Source organism: Phoxinus phoxinus (genome assembly GCF_949152265.1).
Source record: "Phoxinus phoxinus genome assembly, chromosome: 4".
In the NCBI taxonomy this organism is placed as follows: domain Eukaryota; kingdom Metazoa; phylum Chordata; class Actinopteri; order Cypriniformes; family Leuciscidae; genus Phoxinus; species Phoxinus phoxinus.
Window position 1 is genome coordinate 31,774,470 of NC_136879.1, and position 27,079 is coordinate 31,801,548.

General features: G+C 37.9%; 1 protein-coding gene across 5 annotated transcripts in view; it reads right to left on the minus strand.

The window, feature by feature from the left end:
• Positions 1–15,575: 15,575 nt before the first annotated feature.
• Positions 15,576–27,079, minus strand: part of cadm1b (cell adhesion molecule 1b) — a 169,397-nt gene continuing 157,893 nt past the window's right edge. For all 5 annotated transcript variants that reach the window (XM_079610960.1, XM_079610958.1, XM_079610959.1 and 2 more), the window contains 2 exons: positions 16,574–16,699; positions 15,576–16,496 (listed from right to left, as the gene is read on the minus strand). In XM_079610960.1, coding sequence (XP_079467086.1) covers positions 16,378–16,496; positions 16,574–16,699 — 245 coding nt within the window. In that variant the 3' untranslated portion in view covers positions 15,576–16,377. The remainder of the gene's footprint in view (positions 16,497–16,573; positions 16,700–27,079) is intronic.

A 27,079-nucleotide genomic window follows, 5' to 3' on the forward strand; every position in this document is an offset into this window, starting at 1 on the left:
TTTAATCTGACTCTTCCAAGTCGGGAAGTTAAATTACTAACATACAGTCCTGTTATTGTTCCGATTTAATGAATTTTTCATTATTCATTAATATTAATGACACCGGTTACTATATTTGATAGTCCCTGCAGGTATTGAGCAGTGAACAGCAGAGGGCACTGCAGCACTGGAGGACATATCTAATGATGAAGTTTCCTCCATGTGTGTTAACGTGAGGGCACATCAAAGGTTCAGAGGCACAAGGTTTCTGATGCAATACAATTATTATTTCTGCAAGACGACGTTTAGTGTACATTATCCCAGGCATTTTGGTTTTAAGGTTTTGAAATATCAGGATGTTGACATAAATGAAACAAAAGGTGACTTGCAGAGTTGTGTGGCGGATGCTCTATTAGATGCTAATTGTTTTCACTTTTTCTGTCAGTCAGACAGAGTGAATTGAACAGGAACTGAGCTGTCTTGCCTTTTTGAGCTGTAAAATGCTCTAAAATAGACATTTGCATTTAATTCACATTTTCTTCTCTAAAGTATAGTAGCTTTATGTCAAACCAAAGCAACGGTCTACAGTGGAGTAAAACATTACGTCCTGCGTGAAATGCTGCATGACAAGCTCAAGATCTATTCTAAATTCAACATAGACTTCCATCCAGAAACTAGCTAGCTGCAATTTTTGATGCTTCTGAAGGCTGAAGCCCAAATAATTTATAGATGTTCGGAATTGAAGAAAGCAGATCACTAGCAGTATGGTGTGGAACACATAATGGACCATGTTGCGTTACGCAGAAGTTGGCAGAGTAAAACCGTATATCATCTTGTTTTCATTCTGTCTGAAGAGTTTGAATTGGAACTTAAGTAAACCACAAAAAAAAAAAACTCTTGCACTGTCTGTGATTTTCTGCCCCTGTTATTTTCAGCCTAAAGTAATAGTGTGGCATGGGCTAAAACACCATCAACATACATCATTAAAATCATGTTACGTTGTTTGTGCGTCAAAGTGGCTAAGTTGTGTTAAAAAGACACTATTTAGGAGCAGGAATGTACCGTATAAGACTTAAGCATCACAATGCTATATACGAGTGCCATTAACAGCTGCAGAAATATGCTATTTGGGGATATTTAGAGCCAACAGCAGATGCCCAGACTAGAGAACCTGCTGACATACTCTCATACTCAGTGTGCAAGAGCGCTGTGCAGGCATACGCCTGGACATACTGGGGCCACAACTAACACAAACGCAGTCTGTAAAGAAAATTATGCTAAACCGCAGATTAAAGGATGCGCTTAGGTTGAATTAAGAGTATTGTCGTTAAGTGGCATGCTTATGTTGGCTTATACATTAAATCGTTAGGCTATACAATATAGTCCAGAACTATGAAAGAGTCTCCACAAAAAAAAATGAAGCAACATTTTTCATCCAATTACATAGTTTTATGGTCCATTCAAATATAATTGGGCACTATTAAAACATGCAAAAACTGCATGTTTGACTGTCAATGATGACGATGCTCTTTGCCAGCATAAGCTGTGTTTCCACCGCAGGAACTTTCCACAGGAACTAGGGACTTTGGGGTGGTATTCGGTGTGATTCGACCGCAGGGACAGAGTCTGCATCCGAAAACCTACACAGCTGACTTGTTGCCTCGCTGCCCTCTCAGGCAATGACGCAGGCACGTCAGACATCTTAGAAACGTCATCAAAAGTGGGAAAAGTTGGTCAAAATTGACACTTTACACACAAACTGTGTGCATTATTTTCCTAATAATTCAACGGCCCATCGTAAATTGTTCCTTACGTATATATACAGTATAAAATTGGCCTATACAGTTGACCATTAGATGGTCATGTGATCAGCATGAGATAGGCTACATAATGACTTTTCTTCAATCATCATTACCTGCCATTCTCTTGTTGACTTGGAATGACAAATTGTCCACCCTTACCAAAAGTCCTTTGAATAATAATGGTGATGGGATGCAAATTGGTCTTGGGAAAAGATGGCTAAAAAGTGCTCTGGTGTGGTTTATGTTGTAAGATGACAGCGGATGACTATAACTTGGCATAATTGAGCTGCAGAATACCTGTTTTTATATCAACTTACAGTGCACAAAGAAACAACACAGCGGTCTATCCCGTAGATATCGTCTCCTTTTCAGGTTTTGGATTAAGTAAAATCATCAAATTCATTACATTATTATAATCACATTTTTAATACACAGTAATAATTCACATTTGATGCACTGGTGCATTAAAGTCATCACATTTAGCTGCTTGACAGACATTAAATGAAACATAAAACATGTACATATCATATAATATTATTTTAAAACCAGGCTACGCATAGGTTTTTCTGTAATTCAGCGTGTGGGAAAATTGAATCTAATTTCTTGAAAAACCTGCATAGATACCACCAGAAACTGAATTTTAATTGTGCTTATATCCGTGATGAATGTCTTGGCTCGCCAAATTTACATGCATCTGGCCGGAACCTTGTTTACTTTATGTCAACTCGCCCTTCATTTTATATCATAAATTATCTCATTATGTATTCCTGATGATCAAAACATAAGAAAACTTGATGATTTATAAGTGGTTTTCCCTCTGCCAGCATCGGTTAGAGTAAAGTGAGCACTGAGAAGTTTTTATGGGGGAAATTGTCATATCAAGGACATGGTGAGAATGTATGGCTTCGGTTTCCCGTGTGTTGATGATTCTGTAATGCTTTAGGTCATGGTTAGCACAAACATGCTCTGAGAGATGAAGGTTGAGATGGCAGCAGGATTTGTGTATTCTGTGCTGGTTTCACATGGCTTGCTGAAGTTCACTTGATAAATCTCCAAAACTTGTATTTCATCTTCTTATCTGGCTATTTCTGCAAACAAACAATCTTGTGTCTGTGCGACAAGACCAAATCAACCAAATTTTTTGCACAGAAATCACACAATAAATGAGGAAAGAAATAGGGAATCTCATAAAACCTGTCATTTTCAACTCACGGTTTAGCCCAAAATCAAAGGAAAAATAGATAAATTAAACTACTGGTCAAAAAGTTTGGAATAATTACATTTTTATTCTTTTGAAAGGCACCAAGGTTGCATTTATTTGATAAAAAATACAGTAAAACAGTAATATTGTGAAATATGATTACAATTTAAAAATAAATGTTGACTATTTTAATCATTTTAAATTGTAATTCATTCCTCTGATGGCAAAGCTGAATATTCAGCTTCATTACTTCAGTCCTCAGTATCACATGATCCTTCAGAAATAACTCTATACATCAAAAAATCATTATATTTTTGTGGAAATCTTAATGCACATTTCTTTTTTTAAAGAAATTAATATTTAATTCAGAAAACAATGTCTTATAGCTACACTGTGTAGGAATTACTCCCATCTAGCGGTGAAATTTTATATGACTACCAACTGAATATTACTTACTAGCCCCTCCCATTCTGAGGGTGTTTTAACTCCTACGGTGGCCGTATTATTTCAAATCTGCCGACAGTCGCGAGTAATCTCCCCCTCGCATTCGTCACGGTGCCACTGAGTGTAAAAACGCGAAAGGCGAAGCTTGAATTTCCAGGTATGTCCCTCTTTGGCTAATGTATTTTCAAGATGGAGGCGCAACATGGCTTCCGCCATTCGACCGACTCACCCGTATGTATTATAAATGGCAGATTCTACACTTACGAGAATACTTGATTAGTTGGTAGAAGTAATTATACATTAATGAGCACATATAATTTTGAAAGAACAAAGTGGTTTTTGCTAAGAATCAACTTAAAAAATGACACAGTGTAGCTTTAAATTGATTAAAAGTGACAGTAAATACATTTATAGCCACAACTAATTTTCTGTTTCAAATCTGTTCTTTTGTTCTTTCTACACTCTCAAGGAATCCTGAACAACAACAAAAATTGAGCATCAATAAAAATGAATGATAACTGAACCAAATCAGCCAAATTTTAGCTTTGCCATCACAGGAATAAATTACATTTTAAAAATATATTAAAACAGAAGAAGCGTTGGTGAACATCCTTTCAAAAACATTCCAAACTTTTGACTGGTATGCTTTGTTTATTTGCTTTGCATATTTTTATTTTATATCATTGTTTCATGTTATTGTAATCTATTCATGTCCTAAAATAAGATTTAGCACAATTAATAATTTAATTTCTTTAAAGAAAATAACTTTTCCTTTTGATTTCGGGTTGCTTGAACAGTTCTTGCTTTGTAAGATTCACCCAGATGTATTTGACCGCAATGAGCCAGGTCAGTGTTAGGACTTTGTTAGGACAGTGTGTGTTTTGTACTTTTAGAAGAAATCATGTAAATCATTTCCGTTTTATTCCTCACACTGATAAAAGAGCACTCGGAATGATTATCCATTTACCTGAAATAACAGTTATCAAAAAACTCGCACCAAAGTTCAAATAGTCATTTTATTAATGTGCCCTCAAGCGACCAAAGCAATGCGGACAGACAGTTAAAAAGACAGAGTCCCACCTTTGCCCTTTGCTGCTGTGTTCTGTCATTAGTGTTAAACGCTGCTATTAGAGAATAGAGTCCGTCTGAAGTGAGCAGGGCTATTTGACCAACATCACTGATGCTCAAGAAAGGCACTAAAAACACGGCATGTAAAAAGCAAGTAGCAGGGAAGTTTAGATATGCAGTATTGCAGTCTGCACTGATCGGTTGCTGCTCGAACGCACACACACACGTTTCATCCTGATTATACATTTGAGATTGTACCTCTGGCTTTGGCATCTGCATGCTGATGGCTTGATTATCTATGACGAGCTGAGCTCTGATTCGCATTTTTACCCTTGCTGGAATAACTCAGCTGCGAATGCCGGGCTCTGATTTGCCTTGACACAGGAGTGAAAATCTATCAAGATCTATCAAAATGGATTTAAGTTGACAAACCTCTGAAAACCATCCATCTGCATTGTTTATGCAGTTTGTGATAATACAATAGGGTAGGAAAGAGTAGACCTGCATATTTATAACTGTGCTGCAGTCCATTTCGGCCATTTAGCCAGATGTCCACTGATGTCTCTGTATGCCAGGGTTGAGCGCTGCCTGCCAAAAGGTTGAGGGATGATGGATAAATTATGGCTGTTTTTACCAGAAATGTAATCTATGGCTTACATTTAGCCAGCACTTTCCATGAATATGGTGCACTTTGGTGTTCCATTATTATTGTTCTCATAATAAATGTTATATAAACTATCTATTTACTTTTAACTTTTTTTAAACTACCTTTTCACTATTCAATTTAAATAGTGAGTCTATTCATAATCAGTACTTCTTCCAAAACGTGTTTTTGTCATTTGTCACAACAATGAGCAAGAAAGGTTGACATGGAGCTAAATCTCAAACCCATGGCCATATAGCCTACTGAAGTAAAAAGACTCAAAGTAGGCTATCACAAAATGATCTCATGCGATACATGCCGTATATTTTAAGTGCTCTGGTGGTATATGATAGAGTTTGGTGAAAAACAACCAAAATTTTATGGATTATTTCACAAAATTCTTGACCTTGGCCGTTGGTCTTCATGTGCACGGCTGCACGACGAGACTGTTTTTTTCTCATCCAGAAAAAGCACACAAGTTGTGAGGAATCAAGATTAACAAAAATGCGGCATGAAATTACGCGACTATGCCTCTTCTTTTAGGAGAATATATCCGTTATATTCGACACAAGAAGTTTTCTCGTTTAGGTGTGTAATTCTGACTGGTTTCAGTTTGTATAAATATTGTAGCGTTGATTTTTTTTTTCAAGCTCAACCTTCAACCCTGTTACTCAAGTTATTGTAAAACAAAGCTACATTTTTTAGTTAGTTAAATTAGGAACTCCAAGGCACTCGAAATATGTGAAAAAAAGTTAAAAAGCCTTTATTGATGAATGGCTCTAAACATTAAAAATGGTGACAGATCCACCTACGCGTTGCGGCTACATGCCTTCGTCAGGGTGTGACGAACCTTGACACACCCTGACGAAGGCATGTAGCCGCAACGCGTAGGTGGATCTGTCACCATTTTTAATGTTTAGAGCCATTCATCAATAAAGGCTTTTTAACTTTTTTTCACATATTTCGAGTGCCTTGGAGTTCCTAATTTAACTAACTAGATTCTGTATCCCATCCAAAGAGCACCGAGATTTTTACACCCTGAAGCAGCACTTTTATTTGCATTCTTTGCTTTGATGAATTAAAGCTACATTTTTATTTAATCAATTTGAAATAACTATACAAACCAAATCCCCCCCCCCCCCCCAAAAAAAAGCCCCCGAGTGACAGTTTAATTTAGACTTAATTCTCAACTTTTCTACCTATTCTGGCATAGTTTTATGTAAATAAACTGTACATTTATTTCAATAAACTTTATATTTGTAGTTATTTCTAAATAATATCGGAAATCTTGTGTATTTTATATTTCTAGAAAAAAAAAATCAAACGTTGGAAAGGGGGTTGCAAAATGTAAACAATAGGTGAAGTTCTTCCTCTCTCCCTGGTGTCCATTGTTGCTGTTATAAATGACTCTCACCTTCAGAATCTCAGAGGTCACAGTGCAATGAGTCCAGTGATATTCTATGAGCAGCACTATAAACCTCATGTGGTTGACATTTCAAAAAACAATCATCATACTAAAGTGGACACTCAATTTATGAGTCCCCAATCAGATATAAAAATAACTTGTCTGTTTGTCCAGACCCACTGTGGCTAACAGATCAAAAAAAGCTGTCGGACGGCATCTATCTAAGCAGACCTCTTGGGGATAAAGCGTTCTATATTTCTGTCCCGTGATCGTCCGCAGGAAGAGGTGATGTGCAGTGAGAAATAAGATGGCCAAAGCGGTAATCACTGTGCACTCAGCTATAGAGAAGCAATAGATGTTGCAGTAACATCTGCTAGGAAGTGTTCACTGTGTGGAGCTCAGTCTTTGGTGTCACATCAAGGACAGTCACGATCTTCACAGAGAGCCGCTCTGTCAAGATGGGTTGAGATAAACCAAAAGCTCTTGGGGGTAAGACACCAGTGCACTTGCAAATGGGTTACAATGTACAAGACCTAAATCCCGATTCCCTCATGATCATTGAATATCCTAAAGCACTTATTGTTAATTGGCAGAATGTCAGACCCGTCTATTAAATGTCAATTGCTTCAAGTATTTTTAAATCATTGTTTGACTGGTGGCAGATTTTCACATCACTGTTGACACTGAAGAGTACTAGATTTCTTTGTTATGTTTCTTCTAAGTAGCTAATAAGACTAGATCAGACACATGCCCTTCACTGAAATAGCTCTATCAGACAGATTCAAAAAATGAACAAATTAGCCGATTTGAATCCCTGCAGCAGTTTTGGTCTCCTTTTATATGGTTTAATACTTAGTTAAACGGATAGTTCACCTAAAATTTTTAATTCTGACCTCCATGTCATTCCAAACCTGTATGGAACGCCATGAGTGTCAGCAAATGATGGTCTGGAACGACATGAGGGTAAATGTAAATGAGTAGAAGATGACAGAATTAAACATTTTGGGTGAACTATTTCTTGTGAAAACAGTGTGTTAATTGTACTGAATGTGCACTTGTAGCATATACTTTAAATCTTAAAAGTATTAAAAAAAAACTGTACTTGCAGATAATATATATAAAGTGTGGTTATTATATAATATATAATATAAAGTGTGGGTATTTGGACAAGGCACTTGTTTCTTAACACACTTAAGTACACAAGTGTAATAATGTAATAATGTCAAATTAAAAAAATATCTTTTAATAATCTTTTGTCATGCTTTAAAGAAGTGTTTTGATGTGTTGATTAACATACTAAAGCACATATAACACGTGTAAAGTACTTGATTAGAATTTTAACTGTAGTGTTATTCAATATTACAAAATGTATATGTCTTTAAAATGTAAATTACATTTAATTAAAATTTTAATTTAAATGACTAAATTACAATATGACAATAATAATGGCATTTAAATATATTAAATATATAACACCATATCATAAGACAATAGAATTCTGAAATTGCATATAAAGATGTAGCACTCCAAAATTCAGCTTGATGCCTCTAATATAAATTTAAACTACAATATATTTTCGTTTAGTTGCAATTACCATACATTTCAGCTCAAAAACATTAGTTAAGTACAGTATATTGTTTAAAGTATGTTATTTTTGTAATAAGTAAAATATATTGCAAATAGCTTAAAATTGATCTTATATCATATCTTCAAATACACTTAATATACTTGAAATGGTTTCAAACCAATACATTTAATATGCATTTAGTAAAAATAAGTGTCTAAAAGCACAATTTAGATATATTTCCTTTTCACCTGGGTAGTTTGAAGCTTGACAGTCTATTTCAAAATAGCGTCCACAACACTGTTATCAAGTAAAAGCCATTAGGTGAAAAAACAAGAGAAGAAACTGCATCGACTGCACAATGAAAATGTTTGACTACAGACTCCAGCAGCGCTGTCTTTATAGGTGGCAAACCCCAATCTTTGCCTATGTAGACAAGTATACTTCCTTTAAAACCTTCATTAATTTGAAAACCAATTAGACTTTGACAATACCAAATAAGATGCTAACAGATATGAGGCTAATACAAGTGCTGTGAGATTTGATTCTGCCGGTTAAACTTTCAGACAACAGTGCTCTCAGGAATAGTGGATGTGTCAATCTCAGATAACAGTGCCTGTGACTCAGCTCTTTTAGCAGGAGCTGTTTGTGTGTAGCGAGCGAGACATTGTAATGCCGCTTTCCGCTAGACCGAAAGCTGTAGGTAGAGATCAGTTACGAGCTTTTCAATAAAATCAATTCCACATCCTATCGAAACTAGCGCTTTCTGAAGGGAACAGATCGCTGATAAACTGCACAGTCAAACATGACATTTACAGCTGAGAAATATTGCCTTGTATCTGAAACATAAAACATGCCTGGGGGGACATTGTCCGAGAGTGATGTATGAGACTAATGCTTGCATTGGTTAATGTCATGTTGGCCATTTATCAAGGATTATTTCTGGAACCGCAGCAATCTTTTGACGTGCCATTTTGACATGTAGCCGGTGCGGAGAAGTTTCCTGCTGTTGCGCGCCGAATGCGTTTCCCGTGGTTAATCTAAAGGCCGATGTGGTGTCGGCCCATGTAGCCTACGGGCCATGACCCCAAGTGTCAATTATTGCCATACAGTTTTTTGAGAAGTTTGCTTTCTTCTCTCCCAGATATTTTGTGGCTCACCACATACTGAGATGACTCACCGGCAAACGTCGTATTCCCAGTGAGCCGAGGCAGGCTGCCTCTCCCACTGACAGCAGCCATGGGAAAGATCAAGCTCTCACACACACAGCCAGTGACAGCGATGAAGATATTTATTTACTGCCTGCTCCGTCTGAGAATGTGGGTCAGGGGCAAGGCAGTAGCACACCCCCCTGCCTGCTGCGCTCCTCACGCGCCTTAAAGTAACGTTATCCCGCCGTTGCCAAATCTGGTGAGACTTTTGTTCTAGATCTCAACACAATCTAAGATGGATCACATGCTGATGAATCAGTCTTAAGGTGTGGTCATATTTACCGTTGCTTTCGTGGGGAAAATACAGTTATGTCAATAGGAAACCACGCACGTATTCTGGAATTTTGCATGAGGACGAAAGATTTTCCCACGGTTTGAAAATGACTTCTGTTCTGTAGTTCATGGGTGCTTCTCAAACGGGACGCTGCCTCCTAATGAGTCTGTGTCCTAGACCAGTCCTTCTGAGGCTTAGGCTAGCCTCCTAACGCTAGAATGAGACGGTCTAGTAAGTGTGCATGGCTATGTCACACGTTTCTGCCCCCATGGTCATGACACGAAAATACTATTAAATCTTAATTTTGGAAACATACTTAATTAAACTACCTGGCTTTCATTGAATGACACCCGTCTGAGGTTTTTACGTGGTTTACATTATTGGCAGTTTAGAGTTTAAGTTAACCTAAAATAAAAAAACAACATGTGTGCCTTATTCTCCGAAAACATTATTTTTATCCTATACATATCATAACAAACTCGCTCAACACTTGACAACAAGACGACAAGCTCAGTTCCGGCTCATTTTCCATCAGTTATTTTTCGTGAATTGGAATGTGTGCAAAGGATTCTGGGTGATTGAAGGATGCGAAGGATACATGTGATGCATCCTTCACAATGAACTGAATGAAGGACACGCAAACGAAGGCTGCTTTCCAAGGATCCTTCGCATTGAGACGACCTTCTGTGGCGCATGATGACGTGGCAGCCTTCCGCTTGAGAAACAGCCCATATACACTATTGACAATACACCTTTTTTCTCTTTAAAAAAAAATGTGCACAAAATTTTGCCAATGTAACTGCACATTTAAACTAACTAAATATTTATGAGCGACGTGTCTTAAAGGGATAGTTCACCTACAAATTTTAATTCTGTTCCCACACACTCATGTTGTTCCAAACCTGCATGACTTTGTTTCTCAAGTCAATCCGGTCACAGAAAGTCAATGGGGTCGCATTTTGTTTGGATATAAGCATTTTTTCATTCTCAAATCAATTCATAACATTTTGCTACCACAGAAACCGAAAATTCTCGGGACAGCAGCATGTGTCCAAAATTCCATCTTAACTGTTCTATTTCATCAGAAACGATCTGAAAACAGGGCTTTAAGTGTAAAATACCGAACTTGTCCTTTAAGGTGTGGCCACATTAGTGAAATTTCGACAACATTTCGGCAATGTTAACAGTGTGATTTATGAAGCACTGCTCACACAGAAGTTGATTCTAGAAATCACCTCTGAGGCTCTTACAAACAATAAACAAGTGGTAGTAGCTCAACTATGAGGAAACTGTGTGGTTCTTCTATTAAGAGCACATTTATTTCACCCAGGAGGATATTTACCACAGCACTGAAAGCATTAAAGTTATAACACTTGTATTTTGCGCTGACCTACCCTTTCTAAGAATTTATGACCAATCAATGAGCCTCTCAGGAGGAACTTCATGCATGAACTTACGAACAGCAACTGAGCAAACGTATATAAATAACTCCAGTGCTTTTTCTCATGGGTGTTTTTGCCTTTTCATTAGCTAGAGATGTTCACAGTTATGCTAATGAAAGGCAATGGTAATTAATAAAGAGCTGTATGTGAAAATAATGCCACCAACACAAATGTATACTTAGCAAGGAGTTGATGCAGATGTTATTCACAGAATACGTCAGGATCCGTCGTCTCTAAAGGCATTAATACAGATGTAAGACTTCAGTGTCCGTGCTACACGTTACAGTAATTAATATAATGACATTACATTTTTAACTAAATTTGGACATTCGGAAGATATTAAAGTAGCCTATATGTGAATGCTAGGAGGTTGCTGTATTCTGATTGGGTGGTATAATATTTAAGGTTAGCGTTTTGTTCGAAATCTTTAAAGTCCGCGTGAACCGGAAGTTCCAACCGACTTTATCTCAGTGTTGTGACGTATTTCCGAGAGAAACGGAATACTAAATGAGGAAAAATAGTGGGCGTGGCTTTTTTTTTCAAACTAGCACCTGATTGGATTTAGAAAAGTAGGTGTTTCATTCAGCCTGTCTGTCAGTTGGAGGGGCGTGGTAGACACCAAAACCGTCCAACCTACGTCATCAGGGAAGCTCCTCCAATGCAGAGGGGAGGGGCATTTTCAGATTTTGATTAAAGATCACGAAGCCAAACATTTTTTTTGACTTGCATGGATGAATTGTTCACCACAAAACGATCAATTTAGACAAACAAAGTAAATATGGTCAATTTTGATATCATGTGGACTTTAATGCTAAGAACGAGCAACATTAATAGTACTGCTTCCCTTAGCAAGCACTACTAATTATAATTGGATTAGGCGGATTAATACTTTCTTATTAGTCATAAAGGTTCTTAGGGTCCAAAAATGGAACAAAAGTGCAAGTCATCTAGCACTTCTCCTCATTCCAATGCAACACGAGCTCAATTATACACTAACACGCTGCTGTTTCTGCTCTGTCTTTCTCTCATGTTTCCTTTATTGTAATTAGGTTTGGCACAGAATTTCACAACATATGTTTCAGCAATGCCAAACCACGAATCACGATAAAACGTGCTATCAGGTAATTCATCCTCAGTATGAAAAATAAGACTATTTTGGTGATTGTGCGAGGGAGAAATCGCATGTTTCTATATAAAGTGGTGTATATAGCATGTGTATCTGTCCATGAACAGTGCTAATTGGACACTTCATAAAGGAAATCTGTTTCAGTGTACATATAAAACACAATTCAACTGCTGTTTGAACATTTATACCTCTTTTTTTTTTTATTAAGACAGTACTGCTCCATTTCTGTAAAAATGTATTTTCATGGTCAAATACAAAGTGTAATCCGGAACATGTAAATAACTTTAATTACACAAGAATACAAACTACAGAGATGAGACAAAATATCTGACATAAAACCTGTGGAAACAATGAAAGACAGCTCTGGATAAGTACAGGTTGTCTAAAAATGGAAAAAAAATGCATCGTAGATTCATATCTTAGATTTATTTTCTTTAAATAAACCTATCATCTGCTGTGACCCAACTATACAAAGTAATATGAACATTTACACAGTGCACAGCATCTGAAGTGCAGATAAAACACGTCGAACATGGTCTTTTCTGCGTGATTTTTTTCAATAATAATTTAAAGTCTTTTCTTTCAGGTATGGGGCATCACTTTTGCATTCTACCTGAGATGCAAAAACTGAATTCATAGACAGACCTGAGACGGCAGAATCAAACCTACATTGAAGGTGTGTTTGTGTGCGCATGTGTTTCTTTTTTATTCTTCTTCAGGTTTGGGCAGTTTTAGATCATTTGCCATTTAACTTGTGAATAATAAAATTAAAGTAAACAGCAAAAAGAAATTTGGCCGTAGATGTTGGTGGATCCGCTGTGGAAACCCTCACCATGTTATGACTGTTTGTAGCCCTCACTCCTTATTTGACATGTAAAATAGCATCATGCCATTACAATTATAGTATTATAATTGAGCAAAATTATATAGTATACATTTATGAATTACATTTTTTTTTTTCACATGCATGGTGGTGCACAAAGTTAGCATTTTGTCATTGAATGTAGCTACAATTCAAAAGTTTGGAGTCGGTAAGATTTTTCATAACACTTTTTTTAAAGCTCCACTTTAGATATTCTACTAATTATAAGTAACTTTTGGAACTACAAGTCAACTAACTCTCATTAAAGTATTAGTAGACTGTCTGCTTAATATCTGCAAACACTTGTACCCCAACAGACATGTAACTCTGCAACTGTGTCGACTTATTCTATAACCTGAACTCTAACCTAGACCGTTACTAATAGTCCAATGAGAGTTAGTTGACATGTAGTTGCAGAGTTACTTATAGTTAGTAGAGTGACTAAAGTGGACCATCGAAATAAAGTGTTTTTACATTTTTAAATGGTTTTAAAAGTATCTTATGCTCAGCAAGGCTGCATTTATTTGATCAAAAATACTGTAAAAACAGCAATGTCGTGAAATATTATTAAAAATTGTATTTGAACGTATTTTAAAATGTAGTTAATTCCTGTAATGGTGAAGCTGGATTTGCTGATTTGGTGCTTTAAGAACTATTTCTTATTATTATCGATGTTGAAAACAGTTGTGCTGCTTAATTATTATAATTTTTTTGTGGAAACATGATACTTTTCATATTTGAACAGATTGTTCAAAAGAACAGGATTTATTTGAAATCTATATTTTTTGTAATGTTATAATGTCTTTACTGTCACTTTTGATGAATTTAATGAATCCTTGCTGAATAAAAGTATTAATTTCTTTGTAAAAAAAATCTCACTGACCCCACATTTTGAACAGTAGTGTATGTAATTGGGTCCGCCATTTTTTTAGCGGGCATAATTTAACTTTCATTTACTTGATTCTCAATCAGTTTAGTGTTGTAGGCATTGGAAACATGATATGTTTAAATAAATCTACTGTCTGTATAAAACCACAAAATTCTGTACAACATACAATGACAATCAAAAGGAAAGTATCCGTATAACCAAGTATAAAGAGTGGCATTAGCTACAAGAGCCTCGCACAAATATACCATCATTTAATAGCGTTTTCAAATCTAAATAATGCTCGCCTGCCAGATAATCTCAGGAGTAACACTAAGAAAAAAGATAACAAGCGAACGAACAAAAAAAATAGCACTTGATAATACACAAATTCATGTAAACGCTATGACCAAACAATTTTGTCACAAGGACTTTACAATGTTAACCGTACTCTCAAAAAATGCCCCCGCCATGGAGTCAATCACAAACAATACGCATCTGTCCCATTGTCTATAACACTGAACGCAGGGCCAAAGATATGAACAATGCCTGATATGAGTGTGATAAATCACCAATATATACTAACTCTACAATAACGTAATCATTTCCCTCTCTACACATCTATAATGAGAGTGAAGAAACATTAGTGTCCCTGTGAAACCTCTCCAACGCATACATCAAGTGAAAATAAAGCGTGTTTGATGAGATGAACACAACATTCAGGACTCGCTTTTAGAAACTATTGCATTATTGTAGAGTTATTACATTCAGTCTGGCATCTACACATGAGCTGGATTGAAGGAATCCAGAATAAGAGCTGCTAACCGAAACGGCACAACTGTGAGTATGGCTTACAACATACAGGCTCCATCTATTTCATTATTACGAATATTTTTTTTATTTTTTATGTCACTATGAGAAGCGCACAGAAGCACTAACAATAGTTGGAGAAACTCACTGACCTCGACCTCGTACTGAGCCTACTGAATGAGAACAGGCTAAAAATGAAAGCTATTTTACACTCTGATAGATATGTTTTGTTTCGTAGAAGGGGACATCTTTGTGACGGCCTTCCTGTACAGCTGAGTCAGGAGCCGTTCTGCTCTTCTTTGCTTTGGCATTCATTTTTAATGCTTGGGCATAATTACAATAAATTAGTCTGTGAGTGGAGCTGGTTTATGGATAATGCGATACAAGCCGGAATGAATATCAACACAAGCCGATTATAATCACATACAGTATATCTATGAAACAATTAGGGCTGTCAATCGTTTAAAAGTTTTAATCAAAACCGACTACAACATATGCCGACGAATGAATCAAATCATAATTCAAATGATGCTTTAGAAGACAATACTGTTTGTTTTATTTCCATATCTCTAAATAGAAGTCTTATCATCCTGCAGTGTAGTTGAGTTTGTCAATCTGTCCGTTAACACAGGACTTCTGATATGTTTTGTTGAAATATAAAATATCTTTGGCACGTTAGACCATGAGTACCACATTTTATTGTGCCATGTCCAGTAGTTGAACTTTGAAAATCAAATCTCAACAAAAGTAAAGTAAGTATTTTATTTTAATTTTGTTCTTTTAACAAATATCACAAATCATTAATTGATAAATACCATGTTTCTGCATGTTGATTTCACTACATGACTTTTATAAAAGTTTTTTTTCTTAAAATAATAAAAGATAATGCCTAATAATAATATTTTTAAATAAATTACTAGATAAAACTAAATTTAAATATGGGTCAGGGAGCATTAATAACTTTGATTGCATTTTTAAAAAAATCATATTGAAGTAATTTGTTCAATTGACAGCCCTAATACCAACACAAGCGATTATAATCATATACAGTATATCTAATAAATAATGCAACAGCACAATAGTGCTGCTGAATGTTGTTGGTCACAACAAAAATGGTTTGTATCATCTCTAACTCGTTCTCTGAGGGACTAAGGAGAGCAACAGGCAATTTGCCAAATAAATTACTTGGAACCAATCCATGAAAACAACCCAAGCGATCGTTCTGTGACTGTATCTTGCATCGAAACTTTGTGTGTGTGGCTTTCTCTCAGACCTGCAGACAGAACAGCATGAGAGAGAGCTTTAAAGATGTGCTGGCAATTAAAACCGTAATGAAACGAATAAAAAAAAAATGGGTTTGGACCGTTCGAGAGACAGTAGCTTGTGGGTGTCCTGATTTAAGTGGGAACTTCAGTAAGAACAGAACAAGGCACAAAATTCTTAGCAAATGTTTAAACTGAACAAAACCGGCCCCAGCAGGAGGTGTTGGATGGTGAAGCGGTCTAAAATTGAGCTCTCCTAGTGCTCTGCCATCCCACACCCCGTCCGTCTGGATGGCAGCACCGTCTCTTCAGCTGCACAGGTGTGAATCCAGCCTGATTGAATCCCACAACCCCTTCCTCCCAACCCAGCAGTCCACAGTTTGCTGTTCAGCACAGGAAGCTAGCAGGTCTAGTCCGAGTTAAATGTAGTATTCCTTCTTGTCATCCGAATTGTTGTGTCCGCCCTCTGCGTTGATGATGGCAGTGTCGGCGTCCGCGGCATCGTCCGCTCCTTTGGCTTCGTGGGTAAAGTAGGTACCTGAAAAAAAAGGAATATTTGTCATTTTTAAAACAAGCCAACATCAAGCTCAATCCAGAGTCGTGTCTTTGATTTACCTTTGTGTCTCGCGAAATATCGTCCGAGAACTATCAGAAGACAAAGCATGGCGAAGACGACCACCGCAACAACGCCGCCGATGACGGCGTGATCAATTTTCTGCGGCGCTCCATCTGCTCTCGAATCTATGTCAGAGAGAAACACAAACACAAGAAATGAAGGCACCCTGAGCTGTTGTCGGTTGGGAATTCAGTGCAAGATTCCCTGGAATAACTGCTAAGTGATGTTGTTCTGTTTTATATAAATTCATTAATGACAGTTTATTAGCAGTCATCCTAATTCAAGCCTAAAATGTGATTTTTAGACACCTCTCTGTATATCCGACAGACGCTTTCCCGTACTCTTGTTTGACACTTCCTGTATAAATGTAAATGGGAATAACACAGAAATAACACATACGCAAACAGAGTTGGTTTGGTTCGATCCTGAAACCTCAGTTGTCATTGACCTTTGGGAGATAAAGTTGCCAGCCCATATGCTGGTTTTAATGACATACACTATAGATAGCATAGATATATGTGTGGGAAAGAGAGAATGCAAAAAGTTGTTTCTATAATGGCCAAACAATCCGGAAAAAAACAGCCAGTTCGCATTTTAAGGGCTGCCAGTTTGACACATTCCTTCATTGTGATTAATAATAAAAATAATAATTATAAAAAAGTGCAATAAAAAAAATACAGATTTTAAATACTTGTGCAGTCCTGTTTTTGTATATAGCAAATTTCCTTTACTCTAGCTTTTGGTACCATGGTTCATATGACTAAAAACATGCAGTTACAGAGCTTCGCAAGAGAACAGAGAGAAAATAAACCCTGCACACATTCTAATTACACATTGAGTTTCCTGATGAAGTGCCTAGCAACCAAACCACAAGAAAGAATGTAGACCTGAAAGCAAGGACTGAAAGTGCCTCAACAGAACCCAGACTATATATTTCCCTCAATATTACTCATTCAGTCTTGTAATCAATAGCCTTTCATCAGGCATAAGAGCGATAAAGAGTGCCCTTTTCCATTTTCAGAATCAACACCAGCAAAAAGCTTTAGTGACCGACCGCCCGCTTCCCATCAAGCCTCGTCTAACCTACCACCAGCATTTCTTTCAATTTAACAAGAACATGTATGATGCTCTAAATATAATTAGCCTATGCCTATCCCGTTAAATGTCTATGCCGACGACGGTGTGCAAACAAGATCTTTTGATAAACTCGTTTCTGCCCGCAGCAAACCAACAGATCCAGCCCGGCAGGATGACACAGCCTACTAAGATCCCGCTTTGATATGAGCCACAGAGGTTTCTGCATTGATATAGGACAGGGAAGCCCTGCATTGCATCATGTTGCACCAGAGGCACCTCTCCTGACTCTGGCAGCCTGTTCCCAGGGCTAATTAGCATGAGACTAGGAATGAACACAGCGGAGAGGAGCACTGTCACATTCATTCTCTCCGCAGTGCCGCCCCCTCCCGCTCTCCGCCCCTCCTCCCCCTCCTGCCTCCTGCTTGACACAAGCAGATAAATTAGCTGTCCAGGGGCACGGATATCTTAGCCTTCGAGAGGACATTTTGGGCTGAATACAATTTTCGTTGACTATAAATCACACGTGTAACGGAAAGCTCCTGTATGTTAGCGCTAAAGACGTCGATAGCAGCGCTCCACCTCTTCATGACCGGCGTTCCGTAATGTGTGTTCTGGACTTGGGAATCATGCGGCCAAACATGCCTGCCTTTACAAACTCGTGTTAAGCAGACAGTGGGATGCGATTGGGATCATTTATGTTAGAGTTTAAGACGTCGACGACAGCATTTCACCTTTTCATGACCTCCCAACCACCAATCAGCTGCGGTTTCATTATGTGTATTCCGGACTTGGGAACCAAGGGGCCAAAGTGCTTGCTTTTTAAGGAATGCGGCGGGCTTTACAAACCGTTCTTGTGTTAAGCAGATGGTGGGATGCGATTGGGATTATATGTTAGCGTTAAAGACGTCAACTCCAGCGTTCCACCTTTTCGTGACCACCGATCGGCTGTCGTTTCGTAATGTATATTCTGGACTTTGGAACCACGGGACCAAATGCGCCTGTGTTAAATGGCTGCCATTTCACATTGTATATTCTGGACTTGGTAACCACGGACCCAAACGTACTTGTGTTAAACGGCACGTGGCGGCCTACACAAACCGTGCTCATGTTAAGCAGGCAGTGGGATGCGTGTGGGATTTATTGGGAAATAAAGAGGACTTTTGCCTGATTTACAGCGGGGTGAGGCAGGGGGAAGACTTGTGCACTGCTGCAGGGCCAGAGAGCTCATGTTTTATGAGTCTCATTCTGCATCTGTGCTGAAGTGACTAATTAAACTGCAGGCCACTGTCATTGCAGCAGCTGCAGACCAAAGTGAAACGGCCAAGCTACGGAAGCAAAATAAGGACTAATGTCTTTGAAATGAAAACGCATGTTGATTTAAACGTATTGGAAAAAAATGCATTGCATTAACAGTACTTGCATTTTAATGCATTGTATTTTCAGGGCTTGCACTTTTGGGGGCTGAAATTCAACAGGGTTGTATATTTAAGCAGTGAATATTTCAAATGAAAACATTTCACACACACTTTCATTATTACGCGTTCAAGAATCCGTATTCACCTTCCAGACTTCAGTCGGTTTAAAAATATGACCTATGCGACAGGCACAAATTCAGTGGTTCAAATTTAGCAGAATATTCAACACTGCACATCTGGGAACTGTAGGAATAGCACTAGAGTACCGATGCATAATCTCCATCCTCCATCTGCAGTTAGTCACATAACCAGCAGGTGGTGCAAGCGAGTGATGACGCAGACCAAAACATCAGGTAGATTTATTCATTCATGAAAACTGATTTACAGAAATGGAGCGAGCAGCAAGTATATTGTTATGATCATCAGGGTCAGTATATATGCAGAAAAGCTGCGTTTACGTTTAATTCAAAGTCTTCGCAATTACTCTTAACTCCTGTGTATGTGTAAGCAACATTCTCCGCCACAAAGGAGATATAATGTTATTCCCCCCGACGCTGATGTGCAGAACAAATACACGTACATTACTTTGTTCCCTGAACTTTCTATCAAGGCTTGTGCGGCGCTGTGCTGCAGAAGTGGGGTTGCCCTGATACATCACACGCTCCAGGATTCCCCCCAGATGTGGGACATTCTAAAATGCTAAACGTGAAAACGCTGGCTTACTGGACTAACGTGAACGAAAAAGACAAAGCTCAGTCAGTATGCACCTTATTGATGAAGCATACAGACAAGCCCTGAATGCATTGCATAATGCATTGAAATGCAAGCACAACACATTTCTTTTCAGTTAGTGCAATTTAACATGCTTTTATGTTTCAAAGACATTAGTCATTATTATACTTCCATACCAAGTTCTCGTGAGGGAAGACAGGCTTACGAATGATCGGCCGATATAGAGTGGTAGTCTTATAGCCCTTCTGTCTATTTCTGGCATTTTCTGCTAAAAGGTACTTTAAAAAGTAATCAGGGAAATCTTCAGGAACAGAGCTCGCAAATCTGTTCGCTGGTCCGCTTTTATTGGATTTTTAAATCTAGATTCAAGTTTCCGCACAGGTCATTCCCTGGAGTTTCAACTCAGGGTTTCGAGAGAAAGGCACACTGATGAAATGAAAACGGAAATTTCTTTTTAAACAAATCACAGCTCACCCAAGGACACCTAGGCGAAACAATGTGGCTAAGAAACGTAAATCACACGGCATTTGACTGAGGCATTGAAAGACAGATTTTCCACAAGCGAGAAGATTTAAAAAGAAGAAAAAAAAACATTAAGGAGAGGTTGAACGTGAACTCATTCGGATTCGGGCGAGAAAGGACCACAGTCCCGTGGTACAAAGAGAGACCTTTCCAAACAAAGATTGGACCCTGAGCATGTGGAGCCTTTGAAGCATGTTTTCCTGATAGACTCTCTAAATTGAGCTAGCGGGCCACAAGGGTGACAAAGACATTTTCTACTATCTGCGACTCTCTGTGAGCAAAATCACATTCACATAGCGAATGCAAAGCGCTGCCAAAATATGTTTAAAATCAGCCTGCTACATGCCACAAAGCATATGGCTGGTGACATTTTTCCCCTGAATTGTGTAGATGGAATGATAAATATGCCAAAAGTCCGGAGCAGACATCTACAGTGTGTCGGTGAGAGGCCTTTTCATATCAAGCTCGAAGCCATTCAGCTTTTCTGGGTGACTTGCTTGCACACAACTGACTTGGTTTTGTAATCACAAGGAAACATTAGTCAACTTCAAATAATAAATCATTTCCTTTGCACCGCAATCAAAGCTGAAAACTCTTGATCGGAGAGAAAGGCGCTTCCGTGCGTTCCCTTCCCTAAACCGCTCATTGGGTCCTTTACGTCAGAAAGGAAAAAAAGGCTTTGAACCGGGGAGACTGTAGAGGTGTCTTTTACTCCAAATGAAAAGAAGTGGCATCTTTGATAAAATCAGCAAGACTTATTTCGGCACCTCGCCGCCTACTGAGCTATCTTTGGCAATAGGACTAAAGAAGTGTTGAAGTTATATAGCGTTTCAACAAGTAATGGAGAACTTCGCACCTTCAGTGTATCCTTCTATTTCTGACTTTTATTTTGCATTATGCTGATGCATTATTACTGGGTGAAAAGATTCTCTTTAGCACTGTTGACAGGTGATGATAATAACTTAGCTCTTTGCTACAGTGTATTTGGCTCTTTATAGCTCAATCTACTTTACTTTTATAACCCGATGATGTTCTGCGGCTGTCCTACCCTGGAAATCCAGAGTTCTCGCGAGAGCACAATTTGAGTCACTCTGGCATTGTGTAATGATGCTCATTAACTATGCCCTTGTCTCCGAGCTGCACCAATCACATCGGGTTATCTGATATAGGCGGGCCAGAGGCGAGCTAAACAGATGACGACAGCGCTGTGACGTCGAAGTCATTAGTAAACATCGTAAGATGGCTACGGATGAACACCAGTTGTTTAAAACGGCTTTGGCCGCTACAATGAATGAGTTAGACTTGGCTTTTTATCTAACAGAAGACGGCGCTCGAATCGTTCCTTTGCAAGAAGGACTTTGTGCTGTTTTGCCGACGGCAAAAGTCTAATCTACCAGTTAGCTCCGCTGGTAGCTAAGCATTTGTGATTGGTCGTAGTGTTATCCACCTGCGTGCAGTGAGATATTCAAATGCATGTTTGGTGCCGCCCCTCGAGTTGGGTGATTTTCATTACTCGATGCCAGACCATTAATCTTTCGGATTTAGGTCTGGATTTCCAGGCTACGACTGTCCACTAACTCATACCAAAAACCTCATCAGAAAAGACAAGCAATTCATCATTAGACCAGTTATTGACCACTTATAGAAACAGTCTTCCGTCTTACCATAGTGGTTGTGTTTATGCAACTGGCCCCTGATATCTTTCCAGAATTTGATGACATGAGCCTCACAAACACTGACAAACCCAGAGACTAGTTCATGTTCTGATTGTAGCAGCCTGCGAATCTGTAAACATGACTTTCGTGGTGTACTGACACCTAAGCTGTGACATGCAAGACAGCAGAGCGTGAAAAGTCCAGTTCATCATCTACAAATATCAAACTGCAAACATCAAAACATAGCAATCCTCATATTCATCACATATATATACATTTTTTTAGAATATTTAGATTTATTCTAGGATTCATCTTGTTGTTTTATTTACATCCTTTGCTACCTGCTCCACGAAAGCTCTGCAGTAAACAGAATGTCTTGTTGCTATGGTAAGCAAGTGTCAAGCAAGGAAATGTACTGTAAGTGTGAATATCTACACAAAATACAACGCAGAAACAGTCACACACACTTATCTAATTAGATTTGACAAATACATGCACAAATTGTGAAATAAATCCCAAGTAATGAATTCAGTGTTACTGGCATCATGTGAAAACAGCTTCAAAAGGAGAGTGGCATGATTGCCTTTGCTCGAACCCGAAAACAAAAACCCCACAAGTTTTTGTACCGCATGTAATATGCATAATTCATGATAGGGCTGTTAAGGAGGGCATGTGGGAGGTGTATTCCACATCTGGTTATGGCCTACATCATCATGACTAACACACAGCCTCAGATTACCCCAACTCAGATGAGTGTGTTAACTTATAACCCACATTCACTGCCTGACTGCTGAATGAGGGCAAGACGAGGATGGGAAAGTTCAGAGACTCAATGTAAAATGTCGACACGTTTGACTTTTTTTAAACTCACTGTAATAAGTGCTAGAAATAAAGTTGAAGCCACAGGGATCATCTCAGTGAAGGAGAGTTTCTGCGCTCAGTATAACAAGAGGATCTTCATAGATAATGTAAGAGCTGCAGTGCTGTTAGATTGCTGATCAGTGTTGAAGAGGAACTAACTAAAAGTAGGAAGTTGAGTGTTAAGTTAACTTTTTCATTTTTTTTAAGACGCGCCAAATCCCATCTTATCAAATCCTACACTGGCTTGGTCTTTGCTGGTATAGGCTGAGTATAGCTAATTTACCAGTCTGTCCAGTTCAAAAGAGTCCAAAACTACACAAAAATTACAAAGTAGTTCATCCTGACCAAAAATCACACTCAGACTATCCTCTCTCTTAACATTAAGTTTGTTGTTGCAGTTCTTGCTATCAGTTGTTACAGTAAGTTAATTTAAGTTCATCCTAATGAATCGATTCATCTTAAACCCTCTAATAGACCATTGGGTTTTTGCACACAGCGATTGACGTGTTTGGTGGGTGGCGCCTCCCTGGTGGCACAAAATGACAGTTCTGCAGTAGCAGTCTATGGAAGCCAATAAATAAAATGTCAAAAGAGGAAAAAAGTCATTTCAAGATCATATCTCACAATTCGGACTTTTTTTCTTCTAGAATATATCAGCATTACGAGATATAAACTCAATATTCTGCCTTTTTTTCCTTAGAATTAAATTTTTTCCCAATTGTGATAAACTCGCAATTGCGAGGTATGAAGAATTGTAAAATAATAATGTTATAAGTTAAAATTTTGTCTATGGAAAATGTTATAGGTTTAAATATTATTTCATGCTGTTACTGTAGGGCTAATGCATTATGCCTAATATGAACTTCATATGTGAATATTATGTAGATCTATCAAATTTGTGCTTTAATTTGTAAGGTAATAATCACAGTCCGGTATGTCCATTTCAATGACTTGCAACCTTAAACATCTGCGTTTACCCTACAATTGTGTTTTTGACCACAGAATTCTTTAAAAAAAATGTTGTATTTAATTAGTTAATTAAATGAACAGATTGAAAACCAGATTCCCAGATTAAAGACAATTTAAGCCTTTTAAAATATTAAAAAAATGTGTTGAAGTTTTTTTCAATAAATATTTATTTTTGTACTCAGCTATATACAGTAAATTCGTTTCTGTATTTATCGTGATTTAATCTTTTCAAGTCAGATATGGTCACCATACTTAAAAGCATTCATGTACCAGTATTCACTTTTTTTTTGCTAGAAAGTAGTTTACATGTAAATTATATAACTATAAAAATTATATAAAATATATTAAACAATGTTAATTTCTCTCTCTCTCTCTCTCTCTCTCTCTCTCTCTCTCTCTCTCTATATATATATATATATATATATATAGCTACTTTTTGCTAACTTGTAGTGTAGTTACTACTACTGTTTCAAAAGAGTAGCTTGACTTTGGTTGAACCACTTGAAATTATAAATAGCTTGTAGTTTGACAAGCTGTAATTTTCAAGTTGCTTCAACAACACTGTTATTAATGTTATTATTGCAGGGAAACAAAACTGATCCACAGTTGTGCTCGTGAACACAAGTGCATGTTATTTGGTTGTCATTATGCTGAAAAGATTAGTTTACAGTTTGCAATTGAGCTAAATTAAAAAGACAAAACTGAATGGGGGAATATTATGGAATACAATGCAATTCTAATTATCTAAAACACTGAAGCACATGCAAGACAACAAACACCTGCTCAACTCAATTTGCTTTTGAAATCTCTCTCATGGGTTCATCTCATTAACACACAATTACCTCTCAAACAAAGCAAGACAATGGCACACAGCGAAGAGTTCAGCGCTCCTCTTCCTACATTCACAATGGAGGGAGAAATATTGCATCGGCTAATGTTTGAAACAATTCTGTCAGTTTGGCTATGATTTCAGATAACAGTTGATTCATCCCAGCTGCAGACTGCGGTGGTCTGTGCCGTAAAATAAAGTGTCATTTCTCATTGATGTGCCATGTGAGTAGTGTTTTATTATGGCAGAATTCTGACAGTAGAGTGATAGAAAGGGAACTAAACATTGACACTGACATTGTCACAGGAGAGCGATGAGTACATTCATCCTCCATTGATTCCTCTACAGTTGCGTTCCCTCTAGAGGCTATAGACACTTCTGCGGGAACCTCTTCAACAACAAGAAAAAACTTCACCAATAACTGATGAAATCCCTCTTCACTCACGCGGATGGTTCACAGCTATGTGCTATCCAAAACTGTAGAGTAAATGTAAATTAAAATAAAAACATTCAGATTGAATTAGCAAGACTTTTCATGTTGTCCAGGCTGTTTTTCTGAAGCTGGTTGACCAAAGAAAGTATTTCTAGTTAAATCCAACACAAAACCAAAATGTATAATTTCACTATATTCCTGGTATTATTCTGAAAATCAGAGTGTCATATATTAGGATATCTTATATATCCTTATATGTGTGTGAAATGAATAAAGCAAAATTGAAAAATTGACAGCAGTTAATTGAATAACGCTAATCAATAGACAAGTAGCTACAGGCATTTTTAAAATAGTAAATGTGTGTGTGTGTGTGTAAAACCAAGCAAAATTGCCACTGAACTTAACAGTCAGTGATACATTTTCATTATATGGAAAAACAAAAACAGATTTGGCATTTTCATAATAACACTGTTTTTGTTCCATGTGAAAGTCATAATACCCATACCCACATAAAAAAGAATAAATATTATTTATCATAAGACTTCACTCACTTTGCAAAAGGCATTTTCACTTAAGTCTGACATTTAAATAGATATATAATTGATATACATTTAAAAAACAAAACTCCTTTTTGATCCTGCATTGACAAATGAATCGTGTGTGTAAATAGCAAATACTGTATATTTATTTATTTCAGAAGTGTCATTCTCTCAAATGTCAGTTTGAGTGGGCATCCCGACCTAGACTATCCTTTTGCACTCTAAAATACGTCACATCACAACAAAAGTAAAACTGTGAAGGGGGTTTCATGTTGACTTTAAGAGCCTGCAGAGGACACCAGCATCCATCCAAACCACAACATTTACATGACTTTATCGTTCTGAGCAGATGCTTTCTCACCAAGGTGACCTACGACAAACAATACGCCGCTAACACGACAATATAATTCACACTGAAATTGGCGAGGTAAACACCAACCAAAATCTCCCTAGATCCATCTCCTCTTCTTTCTTGACAATTTAGAAGTCATTTCTTTGTAAAAGGCAACTCCATCAAACTCCGTTTGCCATCTCAACCACTGCACTCCTAATGCCGTAATGCAGAATTACTCTTGACAGAGAGCAAAGACCTAAATGAACACATAAACAAATAAGAAGTATACGAGGGGAATGCGAAGAGGGATCGGTGCGCTCTTGAGTCATGATGACATCTCATGGGAGATGATGGGGGCTGTAAGCTGTGCTGGCACTCAGGTGAACACTGCCAAACGGGACTAAATTACAATCCGGCCGCACTGACTTGACTCCGTGCCATGAATTACTCATCTTCCCTCCATTTGCACCCGGCACTCATTTTGCCCTCGTGCAGCATATGTGCTCCATGTCTGAGTGGCTCGCAGACGGTCGGCTTGCTGCTCCCCCTCGGCAGACAGGCGTAATTAAAACCGCACTGCTAAATGGGAGCTCAAATGGTTGCAACCTGTTTGTAAAGGCGGAACAAGTTTTACTGAAAATTAATCACCTGAGAAAACGCCAAACTGTGCTACGATGAAGCTGAAAGCACTCCGGTTTAGCCGCAGTGACAGAAGGTACTCGGCCATGTCTAATATCGTATGACTTTAAGGACAAAGGCTATAAAATCAACAGTTATGCTATTAACCAACCCTCTTGTATTGATGGATAACTTGCAAATGGTCTCTTTGCTTTTTGTTTATTTTGGCACTTTATTTCAGAATGTTGCAGGTCAGACTCAAACCTGAATCTTCCACATGAGCACCATGGTTCAATGTCTTGGTTCAATATTTTTGCTCCTTTAAAGGGATAGTTCACATAAAAATTCAAATGAGCCCTTGATTTACTCACCCTCAAGTCATCCTAGGTGTATATGACATTCTTCTTTCAGAAGAATACAATTGGAGTTATATAAAAAATAGCAACTTATGTGCGAGTAATGTGACATACTGCTGATATTCACGCTAAGCCATGACGCACTACGCTACTTCCGACGTCACA